We start from the raw sequence: 12985 nt of genomic DNA, 5'->3' as shown, positions 1-12985 counted from the left end.
TTCTTTGTCCCATTGATTATATAGCAGTGAATTGTTTCCACATATTTGTGAATTTCCCAAATTTCCTTCTGTTAAAAATGATCTCTGTTTTTGACCTCCTGGGTCCCTTGGCTCCTTGGCCATCTGTCCACTCAGTCTCCATACTCTGTATATGTCACTGTCCTCTATCAAAGCCCTGCATTCATCTTCCTCAGGAGGCCTTCTTAGAGTAAGCAGAAGAGATAAACTCTCCATCTGACCTACCCAGGTGTTCACAAAGAGTGCTATGCCATGCCATTCCTAACACCAAATCCTTCTTCCTTTCTGTCCACAGCAGGGAAGAACAACCAGTATATCCGAATTATTCAGCTAGCATCTTAAACAATTAAGCCCATTGTTTATCTACACACCTGGCCCAATTGAAGGCCATTACTGACCACTAAAAGTTTGTGCTTATATTTCAGGACCATTTTGGTATTTTACAAATCTTATAGTTCTAAGAAATCAACACTTTCATGTAGAAGATATTCCTGATTGGGTATAAAACATGACTTATATGAATTCACTTTTTACTAGTAAAATGAATAAATAAACAGAAGTATAAATCAGGGATTTGCTAATTGTCCTGCTGAGCACCTACAGATGTTAGATAGAAATTTATTTTTAGTTGTAATATGCTTGAAACATATACATACTCAGAGTAATAATCCATTTTCTGGGTGTCATATTTTAGACAACCTGAACATTCTGAAACACATCTGTGAACTAAAAAATAGTTCACAAGAAAGTTTCAAGCCCTTCTGGCTGACATTAACTTTTTTCCTTTCTTGACCTTGACTTTTACTCCTCCTTTAAATGAGCTTAAATGTTACGTTCCCTGAGGGGCCTCTCCCAATCCACTTGTAGAACAAACCCTCTCCTGGCAGAACAAACCCTCCTGTCTCTGGGTTAAATAGTATGCAGCCTATACTGAACCATAATTATTCATTTCTGTGTCCACATCTTTTCCAAGGCTGTGGACTACTTGAGGGAAGGCTCAAGGGGGAAGTCCCCACTTCAGTCGTTGCAATCCACAGCATGTACCTCAATCCACTGATGGCCTCCATTAGTTGGCTCCAGACAGCCTGGGATTTGGTGACTCAGATATGACTGCTATATTCCCACATGCCACATCCCCAGTGTGGCCAGCCCTTTGTTGCTAGCCAAACTGAGAGCCCAGGCACTGGGGAGAGTGTTAGATGGCTACATAGCCTCCTGAGTTCCAACATATTGTGTTGGCCGAGGATATGGAACTGTGCTTCTGCCTTTCTACCCTGACTCACAGATCAAGTCTGCAGTTGGCATGGGTGCCTTACCTAGAAGCCCAGTTCTCTCTAAGCTTAGAGGCTGTCCTGATCATGGCCTGTTCAACTTGGTCTAGCATATAGTGGGCACTCTTGATAACTATCTGCTGAATGAATGAACATAAGCCTATCCATTTTACTTCATTAAAGAGGGGTTCAAGCCTCTGTCCCTCTTCTCAGATGAGTATGTTTGACCTTACACATACCACTTGGGTATCTGATTTCATTTGGCACCTTTTAGTTTTGCTAGGGTCACTATCAGGAGTGGAAAGACTGAAGATAAATGGTCAGATCACTGGGGCAGCAGGTTGTCACTGACAAGAATGAGGAGTGACCATAGAAAACAGGCGATCACAAGAGAGAACACAGGAAAAGCACCAAGCAGAGCAGCACGGCCACGTAGGGCCATTTAGCCTGGGAGCAAATGGCTCTATTCACCTCAAGAGGCCCACGCACATCACTGAGTGCCAAGACAAAACACATAGGCAAAATGGTTGGTAAAATTCAGTGAAAGAACAAGGCAAGCCCCACACAATTCTATAGCCCTAGAGGGCATCAATACATCAAAGTTTAGTTCAAGTTACCATTTTCAAAACAAGGACCTGAGTCATCAAGAAAAGGTTAAACGATATTTACCACATTCTGTCAACAGGCTGCCAAGAGCAAATACATTTTAGAAACATTTCTTTCTAAAAATGCAAATTTTCTCATTGATGTCAGAGCTTAAAGTAGTAAATATCAGTTATGTAGATCATAAGGGCCACTTTATTCCCCAAAGAAATCAGATGGCTAAGGCATCACAGCACACACACACATATCACTTACGTCGAACCAAAGTACTTTACAACACAGGTATTCAGGGACTTGGAGAGGGCCTGATTACATAAGGATTTTAAAGTAAGAAGTTCTTCTGGGAGACGCAACTCTGAGGCATCAGACGGTGTCTTTAAGACATTGCTCATATCCCAAGTTAGCCAGGTCCAAGCCAGATAAACTCCACCCATCAAAATTGAACTGGATTGCCCAGATTTCTGATTGGAGCTTGATTCTCCTGTTACCTTGGCTACCCTTCCAGTTCCTGTTCTGTGGTCCAAGTTTCACGTTCATGATTCGTACTTCTCTGTTTAACTTTTGGTGTCTTTTATTTGGACATCTGGTGGTTGATTCCGGCTTTGTCCCATGATTCCACCTCCTGACTCCTGGACTGGCTCTGACATTCACTCTGGCCACTCTAAGGCTGGCTCCTGCCCACTTGGTCTTGTTTTACTAGTTCTTCACCCTTTGTCAGGCCATGCCAGGAGGTTAAGCTACATCCACCTAACAAAGAAGTATGCTACACTGGGCTTTGCTTAGCTATTTTGTACATGACTCCAAATACAGCCGTCTTGTTTGAATCAGGCTCCGTTACAGGTGGTACTTTTTTTTTTTTCGGTAAGGAAGATCAGCCCTGAGCTAACATCCATGCTAATTCTCCTCTTTTTGCTGACAAAGACCGGCTCTGAGCTAACATCTATTGCCAATCCTCCTCCTTTTTTTTTCCCCAAAGCCCCAGTAGATAGCTGTACATCATAGTTGTACATCCTTCTAGTTGCTGTATGTGGGACGTGGCCTCAGCATGGCCGGACATGCGGTGTGTCGGTGCGCACCCGGGATCTGAACCTGGGCCACCAGTAGCAGAGCGTGCGCACTTAACTGCCAAGCCATGGGGCCGGCCCACAGGTGGTACTTTTTGATCTGACTTTTCTCTAATAGAAACAGTATATATTATCATTGGATACCCATTTCACAATGGGGTATATCCCATTCCCAAGGAGTAATATGGCTCAAATCCTGGCTGGTTATATGTACTCAGGAATAGAAGCCCTAAAAGTCAGATGCAAACGAAGATAGATAGTTAATTGCCTTCTGGATCCAGGTCTTGGCAAACTTAGTCCTAAAGAGCCATTATAGAAGAGGTTCTTAAACTTTAATGTGCAAAGAGTTACCTGGGAAGCTAGTAAAATCAAGATTCCTGGGATCTACCCCTAGAAAGTCTAATTTAGTGATCTGGGTCCAAGAATCTGCATTTCTAACAAGAGCCTTAGGTAATTCTGATGCAGTTAGTCCTTGGACTACCCCTTGAGAAACACAGCATCAAGCAATGAGAAATCTGACAAACATGAGACAAGCACAGTAATTAAAGGACTCCCCAATCTTTTCTTTCTTAGAAGATATGATGCACCTTGCCTAAGGCAGGTCATCTGGCCAATTCTTTCCTAATACTCTTATTACTGAACATCAGCTCAGTTCCAAGATCAACTTATGTTTATTTTAGTAAAGACAATGCGAATTTCCCAAGTTCCCATAAAGAAGATATTTTAATATGTTTTTGGAGTAAGTGGGAATAGGTGTCTAAATTATACTTTTCTCTCAACTGAGGAAGAACTATTATAAAAAATACCATTTAAGTTACATGCTATTGTCCTTCATCACACAGACCTTCCCTCCTTGGACAGAACATCTCCCTATGATAATTTCAAGTCTCAGGATTTTGCCCAAATCAAACAAGTAAAATATTTTAAGTTTAACAGCAATCACTGCTACTTTAAATAAGAAACGGAAACATCCATTCGATCCAGAAAACTTTCAAACTAGCTCTCTAGCAATATATATACTATTGGTGAAGATTACCGGTACCTGAACATTCTGATGCTCAGGAGCCTGGCAGGCCAAGCACAGTAGAGCCGAGGAAACAGGGTAGGCCGTGCACTTGACTAGGCAGGCCAAGCTTCCCTGAGCACATCCCTAAGCAGGCCTGGAGGGGGACCTCAGGAAAATCAGTTTAATTGGGAGGATTCTGATGGGGACAGGATGCTTTTAGAATCTAAGATGACAGAAGATCTTGATGAGCTATTAGATCCAGGAGGCCTGTCTGATATTTGAGATAATGGGGCCTCCATTTGTTTCAGGACAATGCCTTCATTTTTGCACTAAGATGGTTTATGGCTTGCTAGGGATATATGGACTAACTGATGCAACTATTAAGGATGTTAGAGCCCCATTCTTACTATTATTGTGATATGTGTACACATTTGGTTTTTTCCTAGGAGGATCTTTATTTTTTCCCCCAAATCTCATAACTGGTTATACAGATGTTTAATTGAGAGGAATAATTATGAATTACGGTTTGTTTTTTTCTTTCAAACTTTCCTATCTGAGTCATTTATCGCCTTCATTACAAGTGTTTCAAATATTGTAAAATTAAAGTTTAAAAAAAAAACACTGCTAGTAGGCAAGCCCAAGCCCAGAAAAACTAAGTTTTTAAACATTAATGTTTCTTAATTTGAGAGACTTGTGTACTATAAGACTGCTAATTTACAGAAAAAAGGAATTTAAAGTCAGAATCAGAAGTAGAAAATGTTGATTGAGAAAGAAATGCAGGTAGATTAACTCCATGAAGTCAGAGGGACAGTGGAACTCCATGGATCAGGATGATCAGAGATACGATGACTTAAAATGGGAGAATACTAGTTAAAAGCACAAAAAGTTAGGAGTATGTTCTGAGGAAAATGTTAATCAGGAAATTAAAGCTGAATTGTTGACCTGGAGCTTTTGAACACTCTTATATGCTTTGGGTAAATAAAGCAAGACAAATTTTACCAAGCTTATGTTTGCTGTTCAATTCCGACCCTTGCCTACTGAATGACTTTAAATATCTGTTACAGAAAAAAATGATACCACTTTAATTTCCGGCTCCATCTCCATCTGGCCAGGGGGAGGATAAATTAATATTATCGTGTTTTGTCTTTAGGGCTTCTGATAACCCTGAGGACCAGCCTGTGGGACAGTCTGTTTTGGCAAGGATTCCCGGCAAGAATCAGAAGAGCAGGATTCAGGACAAGGCCAGTTCACGTAACACAGCTCAGAGCCATACAACACAACTTGTTCCGAGGATGTTGGGCATTGTGCTTCATTAGGAAACAAAATATAAGCTTTCCACACCATTAGGAATGACTTTAGGAGTGAAAGCACATAAGACGATGCCTCACCTCATCAACAATGCACTGCAGAAGCTGGAGAGGCTGCAACGGGAAAGAAGAGAGGAAAAAGTATTAGTCTCTGTGCAATATCTTTACAGTGGAGTGGAAAGAAAAAATCATTAATGCAATAAAATATAGCAAGATTAATCAACAACAGCAAACTCTTATAAAAACATTGATGCTCAGGACGTTCTATTATTTCTAATGGTACCTAATCTAATACAGGCAGTTAAAGGTTTGCATTTTCTTCAAAATGCAATTTGCTAAGTTTAAAACAAGGCATTCAAGCATGCAAAGGAAGCAGCCATCAGGAAAAAGAAAAGTGAATTTTTTTCTGAACTCATAAAGCTTACCATTAAAGATCCCTGGTTTTTCTGAATCTGAAAAAAGGCAATATGTAATTAGCATGTCATAATCAAAATGACTCACTTGGACACATTATGATCACTGAGAGAAAATTATTGCATTGCTGGTGGCAATTTGTGGGCATGTGTTAACACAATTTACATAATGAAAATACACAAATGTTAATAGCTCGCTTCTCATTTATAGGCGAAAGTCAGCAGAATGTTAATTTCACACAACACTTTTTAGTACCCTCCAGGTTGTATTAGAATAGGGAGAAAAACCATAATCCATTTCAAAAGGCTGTTTACGATTCAGATATAAATAATGTTTTATATTGCTAGATTGTGAACACTGGGCTTAATGTTGCAATCATTGCTAATGTTATGAAGCTCACTCTTTTTAAATTAAAAACCGATTTATTTAAAATTGAAATTAAATCATAGTCAGAAATTAGAATTTTGGATTCTTGCCAGTGTCTGCTCACAATCCCCTATTTTGTGAAGAAAACTTTAATTACGTGGTTGAAGTATTTGCTTCTAACTCAGGAGTGGGGTGAAGACTCCACCTTTTCCAAAGTTCCTTCAGCCTGTTTCCAGAGCAGCAATGCTCTCTGGGAAAATCAAATTCATGCAAGTTTTACACTGTTTTTCAGGGGATAAAGCAGAAAGTAAGAATGCCTGTTCTGAAGGCAGGCTGCTCACAAAGCCAACACGAATAAACCATATCTCTTAGAAAGTTACTAAATCGTGACACCAAATTAATAAAACATCCACTTAGTAGTTAAAGTATTAAACACTTCAGTGACTCCCCTCCCCGCCCCCAAAATGCCTGCAGTTATGACAAACTCAATGAAAATGGGGTCCCAGGTACTAAATTTCCCCAGGAGGAAAATTTCAGAAACATATACAACTATTGAGGGGTCAGCTGTTTGCTGGAATAACTGAGCTCCAGCCAGCTGGTATAATATAGGGAAAACAATAATAATTCCTTATATGTTTTTAATGGTGCTTTTAAAAGTTCTTTCATATACACGTTCTCATTTGATCTGCACAACCATCCTGAGGTTGGCAGGGACGATCACCTCTATTCTATGATGAGAAAATTGGGCCTCCCGGAGGATGGGGCAGGCCTAAGCCGTCAGGAACAGGCTATGGTTGTGCTGGAGTTTCTCCCACGCTCCTTTCTCTCCAGCTTCTGCATTGTATCTGCCTACAATCATAGCATTACTTAAAAACAATTTGATTTGCATATGTTTATACTTGGCATGGTAAAGTGGATGAATTATCAGTTTTCGCATATGGGTTCTTCTCACCTAGACTAAAAGCTTCTTAAGGGCAGACACTATGTTTCTGCATTTCTTTTGCATCCACATGGCTGATCAGCAGACCCTTCCACACAGTGCTTGAGTGTTTTAAAAAGTGCTTTCCCATGTATTACGTCAACTGAACATGGTGCTCACTCATTGCTGCTCTTGGCTCCTCATCACCACCTCCCCAGTCACCACTCCCCGAAACCTCTGTGCCAGGCTGACTGGTTCTTAGTCCACTTGGACAGTTCCTACTTAATGTCCTGAATTACTGCTCCTTCTTGTTCCTCTAGTCAATGAGTACTTCTGCATAAGGCTCTGCAGGTAAAGACTTACATTAAAAAGGAAGACAGAGCAGTTAACTACCACCCTGGAGTGGTTAAGGATTTTAGTAACAAGCCACACCACCTTTAAAAAATCTTGACAAGCCCAGGTAACTTCTCCTATGATATGAGATACCTTCGGTGTTTGCTTTCACTTTTTTCAAGTGCACATGGATACTCCTCCCCCTCTCTCGGCCCCTGCATTCTTAGTAAGGTATATCGACTTCAACAGGAGAGTTACTTGTAATGAACAAAGAATTAGAAATCCATTTTTGACACTCAAGACAATGTTTTTCACAAATTACCAGCAGTCAGGGGGATTATAACAATCTCTGAGGAAAACATGCGGCAAACATTCTAAGTAAGATGTTTCAAAATGAATTCAGGAATGGATTGTGAGACCCTGTTCCCAGTAACACGAGTTGTGTGAACCAAACGAATTGACGGGAGGACATTTCCTCATGAAAGAAGATCTTAGAGAATGTCTCCACTCTGCCCTATTCTGTGGGTTAAAAGCATGGTTCAAGACAACTGAAAACTGTACTACTTTAACGCTTGCTCTTTACTACAAGAAAGGGAGAAACAGCAATACCAAAGTCTTTTTTAATGATCTTATAAGTATACTATTTTATCCAGGATTTTAAAGAAAGACATTGTTATCAGGTTTTATTACACAGTTTTGATAGCAACATATTATATGAAATCATCTTCATAAATTTTGTATTAAGGTAGCAGTGCCAGTACCTGAAATTGATTCAAAATGCTTAAGATACTCAATTACTTTTTAACAGTTACACAATGCGATGACTTATATCTTCTATTTCACAAGAATTTGATGATGCAACATCATTGTAATTGATTCATTTTCTCAATTAAATAAGGCTACTGTGCTTTTCTTCATATGAATGCCATGTAGACTGTACAGTTAGATGTATTATCTCCTTTCTCTGTCTCAGATATATTTCCTTAAAGGATATATTCTGTTCCTCTGTTAATTCCACCAGAAAATTTAATGCCACAGTCATATTTTTCAAATTCTGAACTGCCATGTACTTGACTGTATTTATATTAGACATATTTTTCACGGCTAAACTCTTTGTTGTTTACCTTTTTCAAGATCACATTACTGTACAGGCACAGCAACCATAAAACAGATCCAAACAAGTCAACCTCCAGTCAGTGCCTCTGCTTTTACACACAGTTCATGAAAAAGTGAAGCCCCTAGTTTTATCGCACATTAAAGTGGTACTAAGGGTACTCAATATAAAATGTTAGCTTTGTGAATGCCTCTCTTTATTCTGGGTCTGCCTTCCAAATGCTTAGCCGTGGGAGCAGAGTTCAGAGGAACACAATAATATTGTTAGGGCTGATGTACTGACTGCACTGCACAACATATGAAATGCTGTTTATAACTAACTTGTCCAAGTCCACATTCTTGCTTGTACCTTTTGCTTGTGTTAAGTTTTCTATGTCTAACTAATATTTTGGGACAATGAACAGAACAATCATTGTTCCAGTCATACACTTTGCTAACCCATCTCTAGAACCAGTAGCATTTTGATACACTAATTAGATGAACCTCTTCCCTCTTCTGGGCAGAGCTTTCTTTCACCAGCCGTTAGGTCCAAGATTTTAAGCCACACTAACGGGATAGTTATGCATCATTCTGACGTAAGACAGACACTTATTGTTTAAATAGGGAAGAATGACTTTATAACAGGCAGGCATAAATATCAGCCAGGTCTTAGAGTATTATTGCCATAACATTTATCATATATTTCCTTCCAAGGACCATATCATTGGCAATTAGAAAAGCTCCTATAACATGACTTACGACTTTAGAAAATGATCCTGGAAAGGAAATTGCCAATGCAAAAGTTTGCTTGTAGGGCCTCAACTATTTAGTTAATGGCTCTGGTGATATAAAACAACTCTGGAAGTCTCACACTGTGCTTCTCTCAGTAGAGGTACTTTTTACATACAGTGGTAAAACAGACCCTGCTACCAGCCCTTTTACATTATATTCAGAAGCACAATCAGAAAACTAAAATGAATCCACCTATGTAACTTAGAGAAGACACTAGCTATAGCTTTCATTTTCTCTTTTACTCTCTGAAATTATGGCTTGCCCTGCAGCTCTTGTCTGAGAGATTTATGTGTGACCTAGGTCAGATCTTCCAATATCAGTTGACAAATTTTCTCTTTACATATTTACTGCTTTTCAAGCTTATGTTATTTTCTCTTAAATAGAAAAAAGAAATAGAAAATTAAATCATATGGTTGGAATTTTTGAAGAATATCATTTTTATTTGTTGTGCTACTGGTATCACATTCTAGCTTTCAATGTTGACTCTTCTTTATTATCTTTTAAATTTCAAATTTTAGGAAGTGTAGCTGTTTTGCAAAGACTCTCTTTTCAAATCAGATGCATTAAGCTATAACCCTGGCTACATATAAACAGGGATTATGGTAAGCTGAGATTTTCATATTCTAAATGAAGAATAATGACTAACGAATTTTTGAAATGGAAAGGACTTCAGAGATCTAGTGCAATCTACTCATTTTGCTGTTAGGGAAACTGAGGCTCAGAAGGGAGCAGTGCCCGAGGTCATAGATAGAACCTGGCCTAGAACTAACTGCTGACTCAGGAAGCTGCCTAGTGTGGGGGAAATGCATCAACACTGGAGTCAGAAAGACCCCTGGAATTCCAGTCAGATCCCCAAGGCTTCAGAAACTCCCTCTCTTCTTAGGCTCAGGGCTCTTGTCTACAAACTGAAGGCAGGAGCTAGAGGAGCCCACGGGTTCCTCCAAGGCAGAGCTTCCTGTCCAGGTGCCAGGATTGTTTTCCTATCCGAGGGAAAACTAGTTCCAGCATTCAATCTAATTTTATCTGGCACTGTGCTAGGTGCTAAAACTTATGGACGCACCACCTCCAATCCATTATTACTTGCAAAAACAAAGCGCCCAAATCTCAAAAAGCCTTCAATGAGAGTGAAAAAAAAATTCACTTCCATGAGCTGAATACACATTGCTTAGTACTACTAACTTAAAATAAGAGTTCCCAAACAAAGGAGTGCTTTTTAAAAAGGAATGGAACAAAATTTACTCTGGCTAACTACAAATGGGAATTTTGGCAAACTGATATTTTTAGATATTGAATGCATTATGAGACAAAATAAATGAACAGTATATATATTATTTCTAATAATATAAAATGAACAAGTATAATTCACTTGTGCCATCCTATCTCTATTCATCAGCCCCTGTCCTTGTTCAAGTTCTTATCACGCCTCTGAGTCTATTAGTGTATCTCGCATAGAACAAAACAAAAACAAAACATAAGTCATAAGACTTATTTAGGCAAAAATAAATGACTTAAAAATAAGTCATAAGAGGATTTAGCAGGGAGCTACTAAACAAGGCATAAGAAAGGCTGATTCCCACTGACTGGGAATCACTATAATTCCTACATCCTAAGATCCACTTACTGGCACCTTCTCTCTGCTCACATCTCAAACTCCAGCTGGAGCGCTGCATTCAGGAGTCACCAGTTTTGAAAAGCTAAAACTACATGTCCCTGAATGTAACAAACAGCAGAGTGGGACAGAAAGGCTCTAAGATGCCTAGAGGAGGGCACAGCTCAAATGGGACCAGACAGAATATCATCATAGCCATAAATTAGATCACTTGACTCTTACTGCTTCCCGAGTATCAAGGACAATGCATTTTCACACAAAATACAACAGCTGGAGCATCAAGGTACAGTGCAACATTATTCATTTGCTGGGTCTGCCAGTCAGTGAGCAGGAAAAAAGGACCTGATTGCCCATCTATACTCTTTTATCCCTTGTGTATTTAAAATTGACATAGCTCATGTCCTACTCCACACAGGTGTATAGGAGCCACAGTAAATCATCCTCTGGGCAAATGTAAATGTTAATATTTAGACCTGAATTTTGTGAGAAATGCAGGGGGTTAGAACCTCAATCCAAAATGATCAGTGTGAATTACAAAATTAACCTTTTCTCTAATGGTACAAGGTGTGGCCAATGAGTCCGTTAAGCACTTTCCTTTTGAAGAAGATTTTGGACATTTGCTGTATCAAACTTTTCCCTGTTCTTTGTTCCAAAAAACGGTGGTCTTATTTCAGGATCTAGTTTAAGAATATTAGTTATGTGTGCATGGGAAGGGAGGAAGGTGTTGCTTTTTCTGAGAAAGGCCTGTTGACCATTCCACTCTTCAAGGTCAAATAAATTTGCTATAGCAAGTTTTTTTAACGTGTCAAATGTCTGAAAGGGTTTTTCTGGAGCTATCATTTAGCTTGCATCTCTATTAGCTTAAATCGTCCCCATGCCACAGAATCCAGAACGATGTTAGAGGTCACCAAGTCCAATTCCTTGCCCCATGAAGAAATTCTCTTTATAACATTCCTGACAGACAGGCATCCTATCTTTGGTAGAAGACTTCCAATGGTGGGATTCCAATGATTCTACCTTGGGTAGCTTAAATTAGAAAGTTCTTTCTTATTTTAAGTCCAAACATGTCCTCCTATAAGATGTGCCCATGTTCCAGAGCTGAGGGTGATCAGATCTAACGGCAGCTCTTCACAAATCTGAAGACAGCTGTCATGTCCCCATGATGTCTTCTTTCCTGAATGAACACCTCTTGTCCTGTGACCACTGCTATGTTTGGTTGCCCTCTATCCTCCCCTTCTATTAGTGATGATGCTCTAACAACATCCCCTGCCCCCAAGCAGCCCGTGTGCTTCCTGGGAAGACGACTTCACCCCCAGCTTTGGGGTGTGTCGGGTGCTTCAGGCTTAACTATAAGTCAGAATCATCGAAATTCCCTGGGCACAGGGAGTTAAACTGTCCAATCAAACTGAAGCCTAGGGCCTCTGGTTGTCTGTGGGGAAAAGAGATCTGCTCTTCCCTTCTAAATGGAAAGCAGGTTGCCCCAGGAACTCCAACAACCATTCTTGGTCTGTGAAGGGAGAAGCTTACTAAGAAAAGAGTGAAAAGTGACTTGTTGGATCAAGTTCTACCTAAAACTAGTAATACTTGGCTTTTTAGTCATGCAATTTAAAACAACTCCCCTTGTGGTTGACCCAACTTTGAGCTGGGTCTTCTGTTACCTGAACCAGAAAGCCACCTGGAAGGACCCAGGCATGATTTCATATTCTCCACCACTACGGCCACCTTTCTCTGAACGTGGTGCCATACATGTATGTTCCTCATAAAGTATGATGCCCACACCTGAACACATACCTGGACTGACTGGCGCAGATCTCCTTGTTTTGGACACTACACACTATTTAGAAGAAACTCATGGAAGCAACAAGCGCATTCACCTTTTTGGTAGCCATATCACAGAGCTGGCTCAACTCAGAGAACGAGAGAGAGAACGACTGAAAAAGAATTACTTCTTTCCTATACTCTTCTATTTCTTATGTGTGTCATACTGACAGAGTATCTGAGAGTCAAAATGAGTGAATAATTAAACCAGTTATAGAACCTAGGCAACTCTGATGAAGTTTCTATCTATTGTCTCTCTTCTGCAACAGAGAGAAACTGCATCCTTTTATGTGTTTGGCTGAGGCGAGGCCTGTCTAGCACTGAAGCAGAATCATAGACTTTTGAAGCCTGAAAGGATCTTAAAGGATTTTTA

General features: G+C 39.8%; 1 protein-coding gene across 3 annotated transcripts in view; it reads right to left on the bottom strand.

Moving 5' to 3' along the window:
• MAP2K5 (mitogen-activated protein kinase kinase 5) overlaps positions 1-12985 on the bottom strand; it is a 236955-nt gene that overhangs the window by 54881 nt on the left and 169089 nt on the right. For all 3 annotated transcript variants that reach the window (XM_058541929.1, XM_058541930.1, XM_058541928.1), the window contains 2 exons: positions 5695-5721; positions 5351-5383 (listed from right to left, as the gene is read on the bottom strand). In XM_058541929.1, coding sequence (XP_058397912.1) covers positions 5351-5383; positions 5695-5721 — 60 coding nt within the window. The remainder of the gene's footprint in view (positions 1-5350; positions 5384-5694; positions 5722-12985) is intronic.

Source organism: Diceros bicornis, chromosome 5 (genome assembly GCF_020826845.1).
Source record: "Diceros bicornis minor isolate mBicDic1 chromosome 5, mDicBic1.mat.cur, whole genome shotgun sequence".
NCBI classification, from domain to species: Eukaryota; Metazoa; Chordata; class Mammalia; order Perissodactyla; family Rhinocerotidae; genus Diceros; species Diceros bicornis.
Note: the sequence above shows the minus strand (reverse complement) of the source record. Positions and strands in the feature narration are given on the sequence as shown.